Here is a 24,915-nt window from a genome sequence, read left to right as displayed (position 1 = left end):
TTTCATATGAAATTCCATGGTTATAATTATTAATAAGTGTGCAGTGTCATAACTACATGTCTGACTTTTGTTTACCAAACCAAACAGTTTGAGAATCGTTAGACATTTGAGGAAGTTATGGTTATTTAAGTGCATGCGCCTTTAAAACACAATGTTACGAATGAGCGAGCTGCCTGTGGCAAGATGGCCGCCACGTGCGGACGTTGACCCCCATTGGCCAGCAGCGCGGACGAGACATCTAGCCTTTATTATGGATATCTATGCATGAACCTCCCCAAGCAGAAGAACTGTTTTTTCCTATCTCTATACAGTTATCCTCCAATAAACAGTTAAACCTTACTCGGTCTCTGTGAGTGCTTCTGCATGCTGCAAACCCACCACACCCTGGCTGCATTTGTAAACAAGAATAAATTCTAGAGAAAGTTGTAACCCAATAAAAATCACTTTTGTATTTTTTGCCTCCTTAATGGCTGCCCTGTAATCATATATTTAAATTGACCACTTTATTTTATCTTATGTTTTTCTAACCGTCGCAGTCTGCCAAGCTTTAACAATATAAAGCTGCTAGACTACATACTGTAGAGCCGCGGTTCTCAAAGTGTGTGGCGCGACCCACTGGTGGGGAATTGAGACATGACAGGTGGGGCGCGCCAAGTTCCGGTGTGTGTGTGTTGTGTGACTATAAATGTAGAACTTGTGAGAGCAAACTGTCCTTATAGCTGTATGTTGCCGCTTTTTAGACCAATCAAACCCACAAAGTAATCATTACTAGCCTACATGCAGTCTAATTAAAAGAACATTAGATATGAGAAAAATTTCACCTGGAACTGAAGTGCCAAAATAATGATTGACGTGACGTCGGCATATTATTTGTAACGGAATAAACTTTCGCACCCCAGTGTTGCCAACTTTGTCGCTATATTTCAGACCCCTCCAGCGACTCTTTTTCAAAAAAGCGACTAGCGACAAATCTAGCGACTTTTGGAGACTCTTACGTGAAAGCACGTATCGTTCCTTTTCTTGTCCTCCAGCGGCAGGTGCTGCCGTGGGGCGCCTCCTCCCTCCCAACCCCATTCTCCCCCGCTATCGCAGGATTCCCTCTCAGAGCTGCAGTCAGACACACCACAGCGTCCAGACTGCAAATAAAGCGCACATGCGCCGGGATTGGCGGCGCAGGTTGATCATAATTAACTGAATTTGAAATATTTTATCTTAAATAAATAGGACCAGTTTATTGAAATGACGTCTGACTCCACCCTGAGGCTCAGGTTTAATGCTCAGACTCATAGTGAATTCTGGTTTGGAGTGGAGAGGGAGTATCCACTCATCGGGCAGAGAGCTGTGTGCATTCTTCTTCCCTTTGCCACATCATATCTCTGTGAGATGGGCTTTTCAACTGTTGCTTCACTGAAAACAAAATACAGATCTCAGCTGAACATTGAGCATGACTTGAGAGTGGCAGTATCAAGCCTGCAACCCCGTTTTGAGAAACTGTGCAATGCAAAACAGGCTCATTGCAGCCACTAATGCAGGGATAAATAGACCTGTCTTGCCAGATGGATTTCACTTCTTTTCTTTTGTTAACAGATTGCAGAGTGGAACTTTAATTTTTTCTATCTTTGAGCTTGATACAAATTTTGACACAGCTGCATTTTTATTTTCTTTATTTTTGAGCTTGCTGGCTTTTGATGTAGATAGTTTGTATTTAGATACTACTTGTTCAATAAAATTGGAACATTTTAAGATTGTTGCATATTTCATTACCATTGTGTTGGGGCGATGGGGACAGGTGGGGCTTGAAAATTCCCCCTTGTCCAAAGTGGGGAATGACAGAAAAAGTTTGAGAACCACTGCTGTAGAGGAAGGTTAAGAAAAAAAAACAAACACCATGGTTTGCAGTGAAAACAGCAAGTAGTGTATTTATTTCAAACATACACCTGTATCAAAAGCAGAAAAAAACAAAAACCGAACCACAAATTGTTCTTCACCTGATGAAAAAAAAAATTGATATTTACAAGTTTAATTCAAATATTCAAAAATAAAGTCAGAAATAAGCAATAACCTCAAGTGGATGACCAAAGTATACCGTATTTTTACGACCATAAGGCGCACCGTACTAAAAGGCGCAGTCTCAGTTATGTGTGCCATTACTGTATTTAACACACACATAACCGGATTATAGGGCACGGGTTTTATATACCGGTACATATCCTCTACTACGTTTAAATACCTCTACTGCGTATTTAAATATAGAGCGGGAGCAAAACTGAGTATGTTTGTGCTTTATTCATGTATTTATTACAAAGTATTAATCAAAACCATCAAAGTTATCATCTTCTGTTGCTGAATTAAACAGCTGCGCTAAATCAGACATGCCAATTTCCCCTTTTTCTTCGCTGTCAGTGTCTTTTCCGTGCCGGGCGGCTCCTTGGAAATGATGCCGGCTTTTGCGAAAGCTTGAACAACAGAGCCAGCAGACACGTTAGTCCAAGCATCAACAATCCATCCGCATACGGTGGCGTAACTTGCCCGGCGCTGCCTTCCACTTTTAGTGAAACTGTGGTCTCCGTCGGTCATCCATCGCTCCCACGCCGCTCGCAGCCTTACTTTGAACGGCCGGTTCAAACCGATGTCGAGCGGTTGAAGTTCCTTTGTCAGACCTCCCGGGATAACAGCGAGCACAGCGTTCATTTCTTTCACTTTTTTTTCACATCGGCTGTGAGATGGGCACGCATGGAGTCAAAGATTAACAGCGATGGTGATGCGTGGAAAAAAAACACCTGGTCTCCTTACAAACACTTCCCTCAGCCACACTTTCATCATCTCCTCATCCATCCAACCCTTATCATTTGCCTTAATAACGACTCCAGCTGGAAAAGTCTCTTTAGGCAAAGTCTTTCACTTAAAAATCACCATGGGCGGCAGTTTCTGTCCATTTGCGTGGCAGCCAAGCACAACAGTAAACGACGCCTTTTCATACCCCGTTGTGTGTATCGCTTCAGTGCTGGTCCCCTTCTTCTCCACCGTGTGATTCACCGGGATGTCGAAAGTGAGCGGCACCTCGTCCATGTTGGTGATGTGGCTTGGCTGGATGAGTTTGTCGCCGATGTGTTTGCTGCAGTAGGATTGGAAGATCACCAGCTTTTCATTATAATCCGCCGGATGTTGCTGAGCTACTGTAGTCCTGGTCCGGATGGAAAAATTGCACTCATAGGCGTGTCTCTGCCATTTTCAGGGTTGTTATGACAACAATGTTCTGCATAAAGCACATACCTGTTCTTTTATACACAATCCACGCCCACACTTCCCCCTTTTACGTTCTCATGGTGGTCTCAACAATGTCCGCAGTAACAACACACATAGGGCGCACCGCACCAAAGGGCGCGCCGCACATTTTGAGGGGAAAAAAAAGACGTTTATGTGCGCCTTATAGTCGTGAAAATACGGTAGTAAAAAAATCTTTATACAAAACCAATAAATATATATAAAAAAGAATGTAAAAAACACCTTTCAACAGAATTTAAGTGCTCAATTGAATTTCCTCATTAAATGGAATAAAGTAAAGTTGCATTTCTGTCATATTGAAACAACATAAAACAATAAAACAAGTCACCAGCCATAATAAATGTGCATTTCCCTCCACATCGAAACTTCCCTAATCCCAGAAGTCTAATCACAATTTTCAACTGTTTCTATACATTTTGATATATTCTTTTCACTTTAATCTGAAAATATTCTTGAATTGTTTAAAGAAAACCTTAATTACATAATTATAAGGCATACTTAATTTTTTATAGTGCATTGTCTCCATTTATTACTGACAGTACCTTTATGAGAGGTAAAAAGATATAAATTTTTTTCCCCAATCATTAAAATTAAAATGCCACCAAAAATCGGATTTCTTTATAGTGTTTCTATAATTCCATCGATGTGACCAAACCTAATACATTAATATTGTAATAGAATTTAAACTTAAAGCACCGAATATCATAGAGCAGAGTAGCCACATTATGTGACAGTTAATCATGAATATTTATTGTATATTTAAGCCCACTTAATCCTTTTTTTTAGTGGGCTAATGCACTTAGAGCTCGTGTTGCCATACAAGGCTTATATAAAACTTTTTGCACCTCCAGACAGATTTGTTCTTTTGGTCCAATATGGCTCCTTGAACACTTTGACTTTGACCCCTGATCTATATGTTTTTGGAATACTGAGATTTTTTTAATATCTTCAATAAGCCTATTTACTGAATGAAAACATTGCTGACCTTTAATGATAATAGATACATTAAAGGAAAATTCTGGTTTTTAACACTTTTAGCCCCTTTTCTGTAGTGTCCAGGATGAAATCGAATGATCAACACCAAAATTTTGACAATTGGTCCTGTCTCTGCTATTTGGCTCATGCAGAATCCCCCCTGGCTGCTTCAGAATGGCTTCCATAGTGCATGTCCGATAATGTCCTTAAAACAACCTTAAATGTTCTTTTTTTAAAATATGCTACTCACCGGGTCGTCAGCGCTGTTCAATGACGTTCCAAAAAAAGTTTCGTGAAGAAAAACCGTTCCTGTAGTGTTTTATTTAGCATTTTGTAAATCCCATTGAGTTCTGTTGGAATAGTCAATATCCCTCCGCCACCGGAAACGGTAATGGGGCCTGTTTACGCTTAGTTGTAGTCTTTTCGCAAGGCCCAAGTGTTTCTGCTTCACTCTGTGTACTCCGACGTCGAGGTGCTAACGTCTCTGTTAAACACTTTAAAAAACTTTGAAAATGGAATACGAAAGGTGGATTCTTGAGGAGGACATACTGGACTTTGAGTTTGACGATAGAGGATACCGTCGCCAACTAATGGTCTGGAGTGTGCAACGCTTCAGATTCGAACGGGAAGCGGAAGTTTATAAGCGGTTGTGATGTATCGGAAAAAATAGTTCTGGGATTTACAAAATGCTAAATAAAACAAGACAGGAACGGTTTTTCTTCACGAAACTTTTTTTGGAACGTCATTGAACAGCGCTGACGACCCGGTGAGTAGCATATTTGTTCTTATCAATACCGTGATATTATGTTTTTTTTTTTTTTTCAAAGTTGATGGCTGTAAAACTTTTTTTAATAAAAAAATTTAGAAAAATCAGAGTGAAATTAAAATGTGTTAAACCATCAAAAAAGCACCAGTTTTCTCAAATTAAAAAAATATTTAAACAATCCGGCACGTACTTGCAAATACTCATCAGGCGAATGAAGATTGTCTAATAGGATGTCGACAAAAAGGGTTCTGTTTCCACCTTTGATCCGACGTAGTTTAGGATTAGCTGCCACATCAGTTTGACCATATGTTGACAATTGGCAAACAACGGTTAAACTGAAGTTTTTTCTGTTTTCATGGTCATGACTCTAACTTGCTGATTTGTCAGATGTTCGAATCCTGAGATTCTTTCCAACACTGCTGAGCTTTCATGCCTTAAAGGAAAATGAAAAAAAGAATGAACCAATGGGCTTTAAAAGGAGCCAAAAAAGTATGATTTATATTGTTCAGGAAATATACAGTATATACCAAAGCAGCAGCGATTGTAAAAAAAAAAAAAAGGCAATACATCTATCTGTATAAGGGACGAATAAAAATAAAATACTTACTTATACTGAAAGTAGCATCTTCCTGTGAATAATAGAAGAACAATTATATAAAACAATCAGCAAACAAATGTTAATGTGATTTTACGTTTCACAGACATACCTTTGCTGAAAACCTATAAGCAGGCAAACACCAATGAAGAGAATGGATGGAAGAATTAAAGGCCATCCTGGAGAAAAAAGGTGAAATGTCTCTCAGCAAAAGAACAAAGTGGCGAGAAAAAAGGAACAACATCAGAATGTGAACATGAACTCACTGGAATCTCTGAGAGATGATTCAGACGTTTTTTCCAAACCTGATGAATAATAAAAAGAGAATCACAAACAGGTCTTCAGTTCATACACAGAGCCTAAAAGTATAGTTCAACCAACTCAACTTTTACGTTTTTAACAATTTTCTAGCAATAAAAGCCAAAAACATAAATTTTAATTAGTTTAAATCTGGTCTTCCATTCTGAATATTATCTGATTGTCTAAAACCCATTAAAATGCATTAAAGTGTTTGGCTGTACCTTCACAAAATGTGGAAAAGATGGGAGCGTATAAAAACTCTCTACAAATCTCTGTATCTCTAAGAGTTCCTCACCATCATCAGATGTTCCTTTATCTCCAGGAACGGTGATCAGCTTCTCTCTGGGAGCAGCAGAGAGCACTGACACTGAACATCCAACCTGTGTGCTGCTGGAAGCTGACAGCAGAGCTGTGGTGGTGACGGTGACTGTACCGTTGCTGTGGGTCACACTGCTGCTGTTGTAGTGGGAGAAGCTGAGGTTCTGCTGTAGAACAGTCAGTGTTACAGTGGGAGCAGGTCGACCTGTGGCTGAACAGGACACAACTGACTCTGCAGGAGACTTTGATCTGCTGACATCAAGGATGGGTTCATGCAGCTCTGAGAGGAGAACAAACATCATGATCAACATCTAGTTATAGAAGTAAATCCTGGAATACAGTCTGTTTTTTACCATAAATATTCAGGCAGGTTCTCCCTATCAGAGCTCCATCAGGGTAGATGTTGAACAAGCAGAGATAACATCCTTCATCCTGCTCTGTAACCTTCCTGATAACTATGGAGGACTTCTTCAGTCCAGCTTCAGTAAACTGGACTTTATCTTTAAAGTCAGGATTCACTGTTTGACCAAAATACTCGCTGTAGGAGCAGATATTCCTCTCTTTCCTCCCAAAGACCTTCTGCCAGGTGACCTGCTTGACATCTTTAGTTTCCAGGAGCTGACAGCTGAGAGGAGCATCTTCCCCCTCTGCTGCTGTTACAGTCAGCTGAGTTTGGACCACAGCTGCAACACCTGCAGAAAGCAAAGAAAATAGATCAGGGTAATTTTATTTATAGTGTTCCATGTTATTAAAGTGCTTTCATTTCCTCTCTGTGTTCCATAACAGGAATTTTATAAAGGTTGAGAAATAGCCAAGTTTGGCATCGTTTACACTTATAAAATACCATGTGGTTCACTGCCATTTTCTTTTCTTTATTTCAAAGGTAATTATCTCCTCTCCTCCTAATAAGGCTTTAAAATCTGGAGTGTCCATCAACTTTATACAAAATCCATGTTTAGATTTCATTGAATGTTGCCAACAAATTAAGAATTATAACAAATTATGAATACGAATTAAACTGCAATAAAGTTACATACAACATTAACAGGATCCTGAGGATTTTCAGGTGCAGCAAGTGTGCAGATAAGCTTCAACAGAATAATGCAGGGCTGATGGGTGCATTACACTTGCCACTGGGTGTTGATCAGGGTAGAAACTGAAGATGAGAATTCCTTTTAATAGGTATTGAGCTTTTTGAGTTGTGGTACAAACAAGTAGAAGATAGGGAATTTGTAGAGGGTGATGTGGTCTAAATCACAAAAGAAATAAGATGGTATTAGTTTACCTAATAAATACTCATAGAATACATATTGCACCAGTTAGAATTGCTGCATAAACTTACTTAACCTGCTTGTTAACTACCAAACGGATAATGGGAAGGGCTTACCAACAAGTTAAACCACTCAGATGTTATTAAAAGGCAATTTCTTAGTCAAAATGGTTACAAATAAAAGAACATAAAAACAGCAGTACTCAAATAAGCTCCCACCCAGACTCAAGTGTGTTCTCACTTTGTTTATTTCATGTACCTACTTCTTAATCAGAGGTTTATGACACCTTAACTTAAAAGGCCAAAACCTGCCACTTGCAGTTTGCACCACATACATGCACCTGAAAGACGCTAAAATCTACTTCCAGCCTCCATAAACAGTAGCGGAAACTCCCATGAGGTCCCCTGTTGCTGGAGATTCCCAGTGACGGCGTACTGTCGCCATGTGGAGGTCTGCGCGCCTCAGAAAGCGAAATAGTATTTGAAAGCCACTATCTGCCATTTAACACAGGAGCAGCAGAGGCATTATCCTGTAATCCTACATCCTCCAAAATCGCCCTGCTCTGTTCCGCTCTGCTCCAGACCACCTGCACATTGGCCGCCTAGTGATTAGTGGTTAGGGCATAGAGCTTGGAATCCTGAGGTTCTGAGTTCTTGCCCCACTCCCACTCTGGGTCCCTGAGCAAGACCGTTAACCCCACACTGCTCCCCAGGCAGGGGACCACCCCGGGCACCCCATGATGGCAGACCACTGCTCCCCAAGAGGATGGGTTAAATGCAGAGGTAAATTTCTCAGATATAAGATCAATAGAGTTCAATTATAAAAGCAATGCCTACAGCTTCCGTGGTTCCTTCCATCTCGCTCCGCTCTGAGTTTCTTAAAGCTCGAGGAGAGCATAATCAATATTATTATTTAACTCATTGGAGCAAAACATACTGTAATGAATGCTTAATGTGATATGACAAACTTAAAACTCACCATCAGCATCAGTCACACACGTTTCTGCCCCTATATTTTCTTTTCCTTGTGGGTGTTTGTTAAATGGATAATTAGGATCATGCACAACTGATTTGTTCTGTACTTCCAAATTCTGCATCACTTCATCCATGCCTGTGATAAGAAGTTTCATTTGAAGTTTTAAGATGCGCTCTTGGAAGTTGCTGTGGCTGGATTTAATAAAATCTTTAAAGGAATAGTACACCCAAAACATGATTAGCCTTCATTTTCTACTCACCCCCATGCTGAAAAACACTCTGGAGTACTTTTTTGATATCTCAAATGCATCTGGAGATCTGGGAGGCTTCTTGCTGTCTGCTGACATTCAAATAATGGAGGTCTATGGCGCCCGAGACAGAAAGGTCCATAAAAGTCCACAAAAAACGTGTCAATATTCCTCCATACTGCTCGTCCAATGTATTCCAAATGTCCTGAGTGGGTAGCATCCAGAATTTACTCGAAACGAAGTCATTTAGAATGTTTTTAGAGCATAAACAGTAGTGTATAGGATTTCCTGAAAGCGCGCACATGCGCGTTCACGATGCTACGGAAGCCGGCAGACCAAACCAGACGAAAGTGCGCATTCAGCTCGGCAAAGAACTCATGCTCTTCCTCAACACTGAAGTCCTCAGACATTTTTCTTTCGTTGTTTCTTTCTTTGCACAGGTAAACAGCACATTTCTTCTTCTACGCTTGCATTATTGGCAGAGCAGACGCTGAATGCGCAATTTCATCTGGTTTGGTCTGCCGGCTTCCATAGCGTTGTGAACGCGCATGTGCGCGCTTTCAGGAAATCCTATACACTACTGTTTATGCTCTAAAAACATTCTAAATGACTTCGTTTCGAGTAAATTCTGGATGCTACCCACTGAGGACACTTGGAATACATTGGATGAGCAGTATGGAGGAATATTGAAACCTTTTTTGTGGACTTTTATGGACCTTTCTGCCTCGGGCGCCATAGACCTCCATTATTTGAATGTCAGCAGACAGCAAGAAGCCTCCCAGATCTCCAGATGCATTTGAGATATCAAAAAAGTACTCCAGAGTGTTGTTCAGCATGGGGGTGAGTAGAAAATAAAGGCTAATCATGTTTTGGGTGTACTATTCCTTTAAGCCTTTCAGCATTAAATACTTCCTGCTATGCTTTTCATCCAAAAATTGAATTAAAAAGTCTTAGCTTTTGGGAATATGTAAGAATTATGTTCTAATTTGGAGTTACCGATCTGTCGTTAACATATTTTACTTTCTTCTCAACGTTGTTTTTCCTGTTTGGTGCTATTGCAATTGCTGATCTTGACCTGGTCGGCTTACAACAGACCGGAGCAAAAAATAGCTTGACTCCCTATTTAGACGGTAAAGGAAGGAGAAGACGTACATGGACGGTGACGTTCCGAGGAGTAGCGGTGGATGTGTGTGAGAGAATGGACATCAGATGTAATTACACCCCCTCCCTTTTCTGTTGTTTATTGGCTTCCATTTTTCTTATCCTGGCTGTGCTCTTAAGCTCCACTTATCTTACTGAGATGCACTGGACTGCAGTGACAACGCTTCGCCACCAGGGGGCACATGGAGCACGGTGAGCAGCACTCCTGACTCAGCGAGCCAACGGCAGTTAAGCGTAGCAACGGCTGGTCAGTGAAGGCGCTCACTGTCGCTCTCATGTTTCCACAGGTAAATGTCAATTAGCGCTGCTGTTTATGTCTCTTGTGGAGAAGGTGGGCTAGGGCGGACTAGCGAGGTATATATGTGGAAGTGTGTAGTTAATTATTTGACTTGTATTGTAAATATTTGTTCTTTGACTTATGTCGTAAATATTTATTTGTGAGCGAGCCAACGGCAGTTAAGCGTAGCAACGGCTGGTCAGTGAAGGCGCTCACTGTCGCTCTCATGTTTCCACAGCAATTGTCAAAATAAAAGAACCTGCGCAACACCACACTGATTTATTATTAAGTGTGCAACAAAAATTGGTGGCCCGTACGGGGATCAGCGGTGTTTCAGGGAAGAGAGAGGAGATTGTGACACACCAGCGATGGAGTTGGAGCAACTGCAAGACCAGTTGAGTGAGGCCCTGGTGCGGTTGAAAGTGGACCAGCTACAAGAGGTGTGTTCATATGGAAAAGTCTCAACAGAAAATCAGACCACAAAGCACAAGCTGATCAGACTAATAGATGCAGCTGTAGATACAGCTATGGAGAGTGAGGAAGAGGATGTAGCTCGTAAATTCCTCAGCAGATTAATATCAAAAGCTAAAGAAGTGAGCGAATATGAGATGTCTCAGATGGTTGATGATACTGTGAATCAGGATAATGCTGCTCTTATAGGTTTGCGAGAACAGTATGCAGAATTACAGCTAAGTTTCCAGGCTGCAACAAAGAAATTAGAGAGAGAAATGGCAAAATTGGAAAACAAAGTAAAAAAACAGGAAACATCACCACTTCCAACACCACCTGCCAACCCCTTTGAAACACGTCCACCAGAAGTTACAATAAGAAGAGAGTTTAAAATTAATGGCCAAATTGGAGAAAGAGGTCAGAGAGACAAACTGTCCTATTCAAACCTGATCCATCAGATTGAAATGGGCCTAAAAAGAAATCACAGTGAAGCGGAGATCATAGAGGCTGTGGTCAGAGCTATTAGCCCAGGTTTACCCCTCCGTGATATGCTAGAGATAAAAACAGACCTTACTATTGCACAGCTGCGTACAATATTGAAGGGACATTACAAGGAAGACAGCTCCACTGATCTGTATCATCGTCTAATTAACATTACGCAGGATAGTAATGAGTCTCCACAAAATTTCTTGTTTAGAGCAATAGAGTTAAAAGAAAGATTGCTCGCTGCATCCAGAGAACCTGGTTCAGAAGGGGATTATGGCCCAGAACTGATTCAAAAGAAGTTTCTGAGAGCAGTAGGAACAGGACTTATTAATGATAATGTTAAACATCAGCTCAAGAACTTCCTGGATGATCTGACAGTTACAGATGATGTACTGATAGCAAAGACTAATGAAGCAGCCAGCATTGAATGGGAAAGGCAACAGAAGTTCAGGAGGAACAATAAAGATCTGAAAGTGAGGGAGGTTAGAGCAGAAGCACAGTCAGCCCCCAAAACAACGATTGGAGCAATTCGGGAACAAGAACAGCCATCTTCCACCGGGATAAAGAATAAAACTGGAAAAGTGCAATCATTTGCCTCTCACACAGAAATTGAGCTCTTAGACGCCATCAAACAACTTAAAAGTGAGATGCAAGACATTAGGAGACTGGTTAATGACTCTCATTTACCTTTGTCCAAGTCAAGACCAAGTCGGGTTGTGGCTGCAAACACTGTCAGGACAACAATGGAGGAGAGTTTTGTGACCATTGTTTCAAATGTGGACAAAGTGGGCATCTATCACGTGGGTGTAGATTTGTTAAAAACACATCAGATAAGCCCGGAGAAGCAGATATGTCTGAGAGCAGTGTGACATCTGTACCAGCAACAGGAGGTGACAAAAGGGAAAGTGTCCAAACAGAAAATGGACACAAGCTTACCACTGACATCACACACCATTCAGAACCTAAGTGTATGGAAGCAGTGAGACACGCATCATCTGAGTGGAATGAGAGTGTTAGTGTCAACCTCCTCTCCTTCACAAAGAGACAAACTGCTCAACTTGATTGGAAAGAAGTGTACCATTAGCTGCCTGCTGGATGGAGTGGAAACCAGAGCTCTATGGGATACTGGATCACAGGTCTGCCTCATTAGTGAAAAATGGAGAAAGCAGAATCTCCCCGATGTTACTATCAGAAGCCTCACTGAAATTATTGGACCTGGAATATTGGATGGAAGAGCAGTGAATAAGACACCGATCCCTTTTATTGGCTGGGTTGAGGTAAAATTTAAATTACCATCAGTGAGTCAAACACAGCTAGAGCTCTGGGTGCCAGTTCTAGTTGCTGAAGAGGATGCGGTGGGAGAAGAACCAATCATTGGTTACAATGTAATTGAATATCTATTAAAAATGGGTGTAGATCCTCCCCCCATCATTACAGAAGCTGTCAGTACAGCATTTTCTATTGAAAGTAAGAAGGCAGAGGTATTTCTAAAAGTCATGAGAAATATGAATGGGGAACAGGGCATTAGTACTGTTAAAGCATCAGGAGAAAACCTCATCATCCCAGCTGGCCAGATGAAGATGGTGAAGTGCAGTACACGAGCTGGTCCGCTCGCAGGTCAGCAAGGAGTCCTGTTTGAACCTCTGTCCCAGTCACAGCTACCAGAAGGACTAAGGGTTAAAGAAGGAATAGTGTGCTTACAACAGAGTTCCTGGTCCTGCTTCAGAATCCCAGTGAACAATGATACTGCTCATGATATTGTTTTACCCTCCAAAAGTAAAGTAGGTCAAATCCAAGCAGTAAAAGCAATGTATGTGGCACCAACAGAAGTAAATGAAATGGAGACACCAAATTTCATTTGTGAAAAGGGAACTTCAATAGGATCAGAGAGCAAAGGGGACGAAAAAGAGAATCAAAGCAGGGCTGAAAGTGAAGATCGTTGGGACCCACCAGTTCCCATCAGCCACCTTTCCCCAGCACAACAGCAGTTGGTTAAACAACTACTTCGAGAGGAGTGTGCAGCCTTCTCTCGTGATGATTATGATGTTGGAACCATCCCCTCAATGCAGCTCAAAATCCGGTTACAAGATCCCACACCAGTGACTAGAACATATATATCTGTTCCAAAACCACTGCACAACGAGGTGAAAGAATATCTTGAAGATTTGTTAAACAGGGGGTGGATAACAAAGTCTAAGTCAAACTACTCTAGCCCGATAGTCTGTGTGCGTAAAAGGGATGGTAGTCTCAGACTGTGCTGTGACTATAGAGAGTTGAATAAGAAGTCTCTACCACACCGTCATCCCATTCCCCGCATACAGGACATGCTAAACAGTCTGATTGGAAGTTCGTGGTTTTCTGTCCTTGACCAGGGAAAAGCCTATCATCAGGGCTTCCTGGAAGAATCAAGTCGGCCGCTCACTGCATTTATCACGCCATGGGGTCTGTATGAATGGGTGAGAATACCATTTGGATTATCATCAGCACCAGCAGAGTTTCAGAGGTCCATGGAAGAGTGCCTGGCTGGGCTACGTGATGAGGTGTGTTTGCCTTACCTGGATGATAATTTGGTGCACTCTAAAACATTTGAAGACCACTTGAATCATCTTAGAAGTGTATTGCAGCGTTATCAGGAAACAGGAGTCAAGCTGACACCGAGGAAATGTGACATCTTTAAGAACCAAGTGAGATTTCTTGGAAAACTGGTCACAAGAGATGGATACACAATGGACCCTGCAGATATTGCTCCTGTACAGGCTTTGAGAGGAAAAAAACCCTCAACAGTGGGAGAACTGAGACAATTATTGGGATTTGTCTCATACTATCGCAGTTACATCCCAAACTTCTCCTGCATAGCTAAGCCTCTTTATGATCTCCTCTCCTCGAGCCCAGAGAAAAAGGGAAAAGGAAAACACAAAAAGCGAGGTGTAGGGAAACAAAATCAGAACAGTGGACAGTTGCCATCATCACAGCGAATTATATGGTCAACAAAACATCAAGAGGTGCTTTGCCAGTTATTAGATTTTCTGGTGAAACCACCAGTATTGGGTTATCCAGACTTTGAACAGCCGTTCATTCTACATTGTGATGCTTCACAAGAAGGGCTTGGTGCTGTACTTTACCAGAGACAGCAGGGAACTCTAGCAGTCATAGCATATGGATCCAGAACACTAACACCCCCAGAAAAAAACTATCACCTTCATTCAGGGAAGCTGGAGTTCCTGGCTCTGAAGTGGGCCATATGTGAGAGGTTTAGAGATTATCTCTATTATGCACCACCATTTACAGTTTACACTGACAATAACCCTCTAACATATGTGCTTTCTACAGCTAAATTGAATGCAACCACTCATCGATGGGTTGCTGAACTGGCTGATTTCCAGTTTTCAATAAAGTATCGCCCAGGCAAAGTAAATGGAGATGCAGATGGCCTCTCCCGAATGTCACTCAGTATGGAGGAGTACATGCAAACCTGCACGCAGATAGTACACCCAGAGGTGATGAACAGTGTTATTCAAGCAGTCGCTGTTCAGTTTCAGGAGTCTGAGCCATGGCTATGCCCAGCAACCATCAACAGTCTGGTCACAGAAGAATGTGATGCAGATAACACATCAGTAAAGGACATCAGCAGAGCAGCTCTTAGACAAGCTCAACAAGATGATCCAGTGATTAGCGAAGTATTGAGATGTGTTAGTGCACAGGAAAAGCCAAAACGTGGCTGGTACAAGGGCAACAGGAGGGTTTCTGCTCTAATGAGACAAAAACACAGATTATACATGGATGAAGATGGATTACTCTACCGCAAAACAGCGAGTCGTTCACAAATCCTTCTACCACAGAAATATCATACACTTGTTTTTAAGGAGCTTCATGAGGAGATGGGTCATCTTGGAGTGGAGAGGGTGTTGCATCTCATCAGAGATCGCTTCTATTGGCCTAACATGCAAGGTGATGTCGAACACTATGTCACTCGCGTATGCAGTTGTTTGAAACGAAAGCGGCCAAATAAATCAACTCGAGCCCCTCTTACCAATATCATCACTACATACCCATTTGAGTTAGTCTCCATTGATTTCTTACATCTGGAGAAATGCTGTGGTGGGTATGAGTACATCCTTGTAGTGATGGACCATTTCACACGGTTTGCCCAGGCTTATCCCTGCAAAAACAAAGCAGCCAAAACAGCTGCAGAGAAAATATTTGGGGATTTTGTTTTGAAGTTTGGTTTTCCCACAAAGCTGCATCATGACCAGGGAAAGGAGTTTGAAAACAAATTATTCGCATCACTAGAGAAGTATAGTGGGGTCAAGGGGTCAAGAACAACGCCATACCATCCGCAGGGTAACGGTCAAGTTGAAAGGTTCAACAGGACACTACTTGCTATGCTGAGGAGTCTGCCAGAAATTGAAAAAAGAGATTGGAAATCTTCTTTATCAAAAGTGGTCCATGCATACAATTGCACACGCAGTGAAGCTACTGGCTATGCTCCCTACTTCCTCTTATTTGGTCGTCAGCCCCGGCTCCCGATCGATCTTATGTTTGGTCTCAGCGAAAAGAACCAAAGCTCTTCTCACCAGGACTATGTAGAAAAATGGAGGACAAGGATGAGTGAAGCCTATCAGTTGGCATCCAGAACAGCCAGTAAGCAGGCGATGAGAGGGAAGGCTCACTTTGATAAGAAAGTGCATGGAGGGGAGTTGTATCCAGGTTGCCGAGTGCTTGTTAGGAATCTGAATGAGAAGGGAGGACCAGGAAAATTAAGAGCATTCTGGGAAGATAAAGTGTACATTGTTAAAGAAAGAAAATATCAGGACAGCCCTGTGTATGAAATTCACCCAGAAAGTGGAAAAGGGCGAATCAGGACCATCCACAGGAATCTGCTGCTTCCATGCGATTTCCTTTCAACAACAGAACCAAAAGTAACCACTCAACCTAAAAGACCAAAAAAAGAAAAAGAGGAGCAGAGACATGCAGATAGCTCAGATGATGAAGAAGACTGGGAAGCCATCATTCATGCACCTCTACAGCATCACAACATGGAGTCAGATCAACTCATCGAGAGTCAGCTGAGAGCGGAGGCACCAGAGTTCCACCCACACAACGAGGACATGCAAAGGGACTGCATAGCTGATGGTGGTGGACCAGTGCAGCAACCAACTCTTGGTGAGGACATGGAAGGACTAGGAGAAGACTTTCATCCAGAGAACATGAACAGTGGAGATGAGTCTCACCAGTCAGCTGACAGTGACCCAGAAGAGACTGACACATCACCCCGCAGGGTGAGAAGGTATCCTTTTCGAACAAGAAAACCTATGTCAAGATTTAATTACCATAATCTGGGACAGCCTTTTATGTGATGTGAATAAGTTATAATAATTTGCATGGTTAACTACTTTTGATATGTTTTAGTTAGAATGATATGAGTACCCATGGTATCTGTTTTAGCATGTTTTGAAGGTAGAGTTTACTTGTAAGTTAAAGTACCTTACTCTCAGAAGAGATTGCAGATATTTACGCTACTGGCGGATCAAGTGGTGGATTGTCATCGTGCACAATGACGTCGACTGCAACAATGTGACATTAATAGGAGATACATGTCATATTTTCGGACTGAACACAGCATAGCATCTCTTTGAACATTCATTCTGACTCCTTCTTAGAAGAACTCTGCATGATTGTAAAGCATCAAAACAACATGTTTACTGATTTATTTGCTGTAAAGCTAGGGTACCCAAATGTCGGGACGACATTCATTTTTGAGGGGAGAGTGTGAGAGAATGGACATCAGATGTAATTACACCCCCTCCCTTTTCTGTTGTTTATTGGCTTCCATTTTTCTTATCCTGGCTGTGCTCTTAAGCTCCACTTATCTTACTGAGATGCACTGGACTGCAGTGACAACGCTTCGCCACCAGGGGGCACATGGAGCACGGTGAGCAGCACTCCTGACTCAGCGAGCCAACGGCAGTTAAGCGTAGCAACGGCTGGTCAGTGAAGGCGCTCACTGTCGCTCTCATGTTTCCACAGGTAAATGTCAATTAGCGCTGCTGTTTATGTCTCTTGTGGAGAAGGTGGGCTAGGGCGGACTAGCGAGGTATATATGTGGAAGTGTGTAGTTAATTATTTGACTTGTATTGTAAATATTTGTTCTTTGACTTATGTCGTAAATATTTATTTGTGAGCGAGCCAACGGCAGTTAAGCGTAGCAACGGCTGGTCAGTGAAGGCGCTCACTGTCGCTCTCATGTTTCCACAGCAATTGTCAAAATAAAAGAACCTGCGCAACACCACACTGATTTATTATTAAGTGTGCAACATGTGGAACAGATCTCACTGATTAATATGGCGGCGATAGACTAGTTTTGACAGAAAACATGATGTACGTGAGTGGGATGGAGCAGTGATGGAGGATGTGGAATTTGAGGGTTAGAATCATCTGTACACACTTTCCTTGACGCGCCTGACCTTAATGTGTACAAGCATAAAAAATGAAGCAGCAGGTGCTTTTTTTGCTTCTCAAATCGCAGTGTGAATGTATTGTTACACTGTCTTTTAATGAAAAATGACGTACCTTAAAATGATCTCATATCCTCCTTATGAAATTTCCACCTCAAGTCAAGCACACATATTTCCCACAATAAGGGCAAAGGTAGTGTTTATGAAAAGAAAAAAAAAATTAAATATATATTTATTGCAACAGTTATTTAAAAAACATAACTTAATGACTATATACATGTAGTATTGTACGGAGGTTCTGGTGTCTGGTACATGACAGTCTGTCGAAATGTCTGACCCAACTATCTGAACGTTCTCATTTAGTTATTGTCAACACAACTAAGATGCAGGCAACACTTGCATTTATAGAACGTTCAAAATGACAATATCTAAAAGAAAATTAGAAATGAAAAGAAGCACTAAAAATAGGTTTATTGCCCATGAGGTGAACGCTGACTCCCCTAGTTCATGGGTCAGTGTTGGCAGCTCTTCCTATGATTCAGTACCCATAAAGTAGTTTTAAGCTTTAAAAAGGCTGGTGACCCATATACTACAATTTTAAAAATTGTGTTAAAATGTCACACCATACAACACCTGTTTTTTCCACAGTGTCTATCTTTAGAGCTCAAGTTTCCCGTGTGGGTTTTTAACTTTGACATGAAAAACCAACAGCTGTGTTTCAAACTGCAACAACACTCACACCACCCACAGGAACACAAACTTTAAATCATCAGAACTTAATGTAACAGGTTTTAGAAGATGTAGATTATATTCTACTAAAATATGTTTTATAGTTATTTGTGATGAGTGGTTTTTGGCACCCCTTACTGGTTGGCCTATAAATACTGGGGAACGGCTGACAATTCAACAGAATCTGTTCGGCCCCCAGCTGCTGTGACTGCTCCGGTCTGGCTATCTTCTTTGTAGTGTTGGAGTTGGGTATCCAAGGGACTACTGGACTTTTTATTGCATTACAGCTGTTGGTGAACCAGAGGGGAGGCTAACCAGAGTATTTGTTTTTCTCTACCATTCATTACAGTAAAACTTAAAAATAAACCCAACTGTCTGGCATCCGATCTGTGCATGACGGGATGGCTAACAGAGGAGCTGTGACACCCATCAGTCAAATTCCAAACATCCCAACCTCTTAACCTCTTGGTCTAGCTTTAATTATTACTAACAAAGATAGACAAGTCCTTCACAGAAACACCTGAGTTTATTTGCATAGAAGGAGGGGGCTGGCTCAACGAACATGCAAATAATCTGCCAGCAGGTCTTGGCTCTTTCTCTGCTTGAAGAATTAATTCTCCAACACAGGCATGAAAATTGATAGAAGAAAAAACTGCTCTAGACAATATTTTCTCAGCTATAATACCAGGATAGATATGCAAAACAGAGTAGCTGCATGAAGGTTATCCTTCATTTTGGTTGCTGTGCTCTGTCCTGCCATTTTAATTTCTAACCAATGGGTTTAACTATTGTCATATGTGGCTTGAAAGCAACTGTTAACATTGCACTGTTCCAAGTCTTCCTAGTCTCATTTGTGTGTATTTGGTTGATTCATTTATTGTTGTTTGCCAAGGATCAGAAATAAATTCCTCTTCATTCATTCACACAAAAGCGCATGTACTTAGTGCGGGGGATGAGGAAAGCCCACCTGCCCCCCCTCATCCTCACCACCTTTTATAGAAGCACCATAGAGAGCGTTCTGACCAGCTGTCTCACTGTGTGGTGTGGAGGCTGAAGCACCTCAGACTGGAAGAACATGAGAAGAGTAGTGAGAACAGCAGAGAGGATCATCGGGGCTCCTCTTCCCTCTATTAAAGATATTTCATCCCAGAGCTGCGTGTCCTAAGCCTGTAACATCATCAATGACCCCTCACCCCACCATGGACTGTTCTCCCTGCTGCCCTCTGGAGAAAGACTTCGAAGCATCCGATGCAGGTCCAGCAGATTCCACAACAGTTTCTTCCCCACTGCCATTAGACTGCTCAATTTGTATAAAATTGCATTTCCAAAAAAATAAAATAAAAAAAAAACCTAAATGTTGGAAATTTAACTAATATACAGTTGTATGTTTACATTATCACTGCTGCTTACCTTTATCATGGCTGGACATTAAAAAATCAAAATGTCTTGAGAACTGTACTAGGCTTGTCCCGATCCGATCCACGTATCGGATCGGATGCCGATATTGGCAAAAAAATGCGTATCGGCAAAGCATGTAAAAATGCCGATCCAGACTGCCGATCCAGTAAAAAAAAAAAAAACGGTCCGTATTTTCCAGTTTCGCCGATTGAAACGATCCATTCCACTATTTTGCGCCAGTGTTCCCCGAATCCGGTCCGCATTTTCCAGAACACCTTCAACACACCCACAGGTCTTTTTGGGTCTGTCTCCCGGCCTAACCATTAAAACAGGTGAATTGGAAGATAGCGGGAAAATGTCAGCCGTGTGGGATTATTTTATCCTGCGCGATGTGTAGATGGAGACTAGGTGTGGAGGAGATTGGGGAGTATAAGGCATTTTTGTGTAATAGTTCACTATTATTTGCACTGATTTTTTTTTAACAGTGTCTTTTTTCAAGAGTAGAGTCCTGATTCTAAGTTAATAGACTATTTTCCACTCTTGTCTGCTTTGCATTTTTATTAAAACTTACAGTAATACTTGCACCTTTAACTGTTTACGGTTTTACTGTTCACTGTGCAATTTCAGATTGCTATTCATAATTTTGTCCAGTTTGTGTTTATCTCTTAATAAAAAGGTAAGTTTGTTGTTACCAATCATTGTGCTTTATTCAATCTCACCTAATTCAGCTGGCTGGATGTTATCAAGAGTACTAAAACCCTTTTCAACATGAGTCTTACAACTAAGGCTAAATACTTTAACTTAAATACATGCTCGGATAGGTTGGTATCGGCCAGTATCGGTATCGGATCGGAAGTCCAAAAACAATATCGGTATCGGATCAGAAGTGCAAAAACCTGGATCGGGACATCTCTAAACTGTACTGAACCAAATTTGTTTTTGTATACACCAAAAATATGTCTGATGGATCAACTGTTGTATCTGTGTTGTTGCCCAACAACCATGTTTTACGTTTAGTTCTCATGCTTCAGTGGAGTTAGTCATGTGACCTAGAGTTCCGCTTTACCGTAGTCTCTTTGTTTTTTTTCTAGTTCATCCAGAGTAGATCTGGTACTCCCAGTTGATCCAGTTAGATTTGAAAGTTTAACAAACTCCCTCTCTTCTCTGTTTACTTAACATAACTTAACATCCTATTCACCTAACAGTGGTTTCCACCCCGCTCCTGCCCTCCATATTGTGAATCAGTCTCTTGTCCATCACTCTAATTCAATGATCTCCACCTGTATTTGCCATCAAATGCCCCAATACCCCTTTATCATTCATTCAAGTCAACAGTTTGGCACCAAATAAATCTAAAACATGGACAAAGTTTTGATTTCAGAAGTGGGGGGAGTATTTTTTAATAATACTATTATATATAAGTTCAGCATGTTTTCTAGTAGTTCCTCTGTGTTTGTTTCCTCCACTTTCTCTTGCATCTCTTCTATTCCTCTCCTGACAAAATATATGGATGCATAACATGAACAATGGGACAATTTTGGTTGCAACAATCCATCTAGATCAGAATTTACGGATTAGCGGACCGCGGTCTGGATCCGGACCCACCTCATTTAAAACATTTATAAATTACTGCATGTTGTTCGACTGCAGTGTCTAATTTCCCTTGCACCACTTCTCCTGTTTATATGTTAAAGCCCTCCACATGACACAAATTAGTCAATGAGCTGTGTTAGTCAGGGCTGCTGCTGTTACTTTTAGACACAGCAGGCAAACCTGTGGAAAGCCGGGCGATGGGAAAGAGGGAGAAGACGATGACAAAAAGTAAAAGAAAGTGTGGACTGTTATGAGAACTGTGGTCCACTGGTGAAAGAAAAGTGAAATGGTGTGCTATAAGATGACCCTGCACATTTTGAGTATGTTTGGCTCAATCTGCTGCTGTGAAGCAGGATTCTCCACTATGAACATATTCTAAAATAAATATGGATGGTTTAAAGCCTTGCAGGGCAGCCTAAAGCCCACTGCTCTCATTAAGCCAGAAAAAAGAAAGAAATAAAAAACCAAACAGTCAGCAAGTACAACATCCCCCTGCAGTGGTTTTCCGCTTGGTCCTAGTGCTTGACCAATGCCTACTGTATTGTAATATTGCTTTTGGATGGTAAAAATTGCAGGGGACCAAAACGAACATTTGAAAAAAGCAGGGGACATGTCCTTCCTATTATGTCCATGATCAGGATTGGAGACTGCTGCTCTGACAATTCAATATTACAACAATCCTAATCTAAATGTGTTTCTAATGTGGAACCCTTGTGCAATCCACTACAGTAACTCTGAGTTAAACACCACTTTCCTAAACATCAATTTAACATAATTTTATCAGGGTGCAAACACAGCCAAATATGACCGTTATGTTTTTGTTTTACTTTTGTATTCACACTCTTTTCACTTCCACATATTTTGTCATTGTAGAACAAGAACCAGCTTCCTTATTTGACTTTTTCCCCCAAAAAATCTGAAAGGAGACCTCTACAATACATGTTTCTACTTGATTAAACGCCTCACTTTCCATCAGGTTTTCTTTATTATTCTGACTTTAAGTAGGTGTAGAAATAGGTAACAATGGAACTATGTTCAGTCCAGCTGCTAAAACAAAATATGACCGCAGATTAATCTTCAAGGTATTAAGCTATTGGGGAGCAAAACTAAAACAGAAAACAGAACAACAACACACCTGCTCAGTCATTTTAGTCCGATTTACGGGATCTTCATCTAATCAAAGGTGTGTTTTACAAAAGAAGAATTACTTTTTTGTGTAAAGAAAATTGAATTCCAACAAAAAATTGTAAAAAAAAATAACTGAAACCAAGTTAATGCAGGATCATACTTTTTTTTTTTTTTTTTTACCAGAAATGATGACATAATAATTATAATAATCATAATATTGTTATGATAATCGGAAATCTAAAATGACGAACATATTCTAATACTTTTAAAAATATCTCTCGACAAAAGCCAACTGAAAATCACAGTAAATGGAGCTGATTTAACTTTTCCTCCTGTTGATTAAACTGACAGTAAGGAATTTTTTTTAGGAATGATCCTTCTGGAAGCCAATTAAAAAGATCATTACACATTTTGACTAGTCAGAATGTTAATTTAAGTTATCTTTAATGGAAAAGCTGAATAATTCCAGATATCTTTCATTTAGAGATATCTTAAAAAGGAATTTTGAATAGTCCAAATTACAATTTAAGATATCTTTAAATTTGTTTTGTCTAGTCATTAGTTGCTTTTAAGATATCTAGAATTGAGTTTTCACTAGTCAAAACTGCATATCTTATGGCAAGCTATTTTAACATAAATTCAGCTGCTCCACCTTTACATTTAAGATATCTCAAATTGTTTTATGACTAGACGTTTTTGCGATTTAAGATATCTCTAAATATATTTTGACTAGTCAAAATTCCTATTCGGGATATCTCTAATTACATTCTGACTAGTCAAAATGACGTCAGATTTACCATTAACTTGTATGGAAACATCAATTTAAGATATCTAGAATGTATTACTGACTATCTGAAATACTATGGCAAGCCGTTTTAACATAAATTCGGCTGCTCCACCTTTACATTCAAGATATCTCAAATTGTTTTATGACTAGACGTTTTAGTAATTTAAGATATCTCTAAATATATTTTGACTAGTCAAAATTCCTATTCGGGATATCTCTAATTACATTCTGACTAGTCGAAATGACGTCAGATTTACCATTAACTTGTATGGAGACGTCAATTTAAGATATCTAGAATTAATTACTGACTATCTGAAATACACATTTCAGATATCTACAATTAAATTACGACTAGTCATAAAGGAAATTGAAGATATCTCGATTTTAGTTTTGACTAGTCATAATTCTAATTAAAGATATCTCAAATGCCACCATATTTCAAGATATCTTAAATGTATTTTAGGATAGGAGATATGCAGTTTTGACTAGTGAAAACTCAATTATAGATATCTTAAAAGCAAATAATGACTAGACAAAACTAATTTAAAGATATCTTGAATTGTAATTTCGACTATTTGAAATTCCTTTTAAGATATCTCTAAATGAATTAAAGATATCTTGAATTATTCAGCTTTTCCATTAAAGATATCTTAAATTGACATTCTGACTAGTCAAAATGACATCAGTGATATCTTGCCATAAATCAAAAACGTCAGAGATTTGCGTAGCGTTTTGGCGGACAGGTGTTAGCCTTGCTAGCTAATTGATTGTGCTATTCAGTGGTCCACAATAGCTGCGTCTCAATTTGCAGGCTGCGTTCTTCGAAGGACCCAGCCTACCCAGCCTTAGGAGGACCCAGGAGGATGCTCCGAAGGCTCCGATGGCTGGGATATGGAAATTTTTATTTTATTTTATTTTTTATTTACTTATTATTGGAGGAGGAGAGTCGGCTTTGACGGCTTCGGCGGCAGCAAAACCGTCGACGGATTTTTCTCAGGCTGGGAGAGCGCAGTGGAGAGGTAACATTTACATGTTATTATTTTCCCCCACAGGGGCCTGCTAATGATCAGAATATACCAGCTATTAAACAAACGTTTGTCAGCAGATTGACGAATATGTTTATCAAATTTTAGATTCATTTGTATGACTTGGTATAAGCTTGTTTGTAACTTTAGTAATTTGAATTGCATAGTTAAATGTGTACAAACCCTGTAAATAACTGACTTAAATCACTACTTTCACCATTACTAATGTTGTGTTGAGAACCCAAACGGTGTTAGATTGAGAAATAAATCATTATTTGTCTAAATTATCCCCTTACTGCCTGATTTTATTTGCAATTATATAACAAAAACAGAAAACAGAAAAAAAAATTCTAAATCTAAAAACGAAAGAAAAAAAAAGTTAAATAGTGGATCTAGATTAGGTAAAATAAAATTTCTAATAATTCATGTAGCAAAGATAATGAAAAAAGATAGATGACTGAATAAAAATAACAATTTTTGTCTCCTTTTTTCTACAGGTCATAATGGCATGTGCTGTCCTGCACAACATCTGCCTGGGAGCCCGTGACCCCCCAGATGATGTCCCACTCGCAGTCAGAAGACTCCAAGGTCATCTGTGTGGCATCCCATCCAGTCCAGCAGCACCACCAGGGACTCCTGCTCAGTGACAATTGTGTATATATATATATGTTCTCAAGTAATAATTATTGTATAT

The 24,915-nt window shown here is 40.3% G+C and overlaps 1 protein-coding gene across 2 annotated transcripts in view; it reads right to left on the bottom strand.

The window, feature by feature from the left end:
* The window catches only part of LOC119776201, a 101,038-nt gene that overhangs the window by 10,340 nt on the left and 65,783 nt on the right, over positions 1-24,915 (bottom strand). Inside the window, exon 8 of one of the 2 annotated variants that reach the window (XM_038274488.1) lies at positions 6,217-6,519. The exons of the other annotated variant lie outside the window; for it this stretch is intronic. Within the exon in view, the coding sequence (XP_038130416.1) occupies positions 6,217-6,519 (303 nt within the window). The remainder of the gene's footprint in view (positions 1-6,216; positions 6,520-24,915) is intronic. 2 annotated transcript variants of the gene reach the window in all.

The sequence above is a fragment of the Cyprinodon tularosa genome, unplaced genomic scaffold, assembly GCF_016077235.1.
Source record: "Cyprinodon tularosa strain WSP-4 unplaced genomic scaffold, ASM1607723v1 ctg919, whole genome shotgun sequence".
In the NCBI taxonomy this organism is placed as follows: Eukaryota; Metazoa; Chordata; class Actinopteri; order Cyprinodontiformes; family Cyprinodontidae; genus Cyprinodon; species Cyprinodon tularosa.
This window is presented reverse-complemented; position numbering and strand designations above follow the sequence as displayed.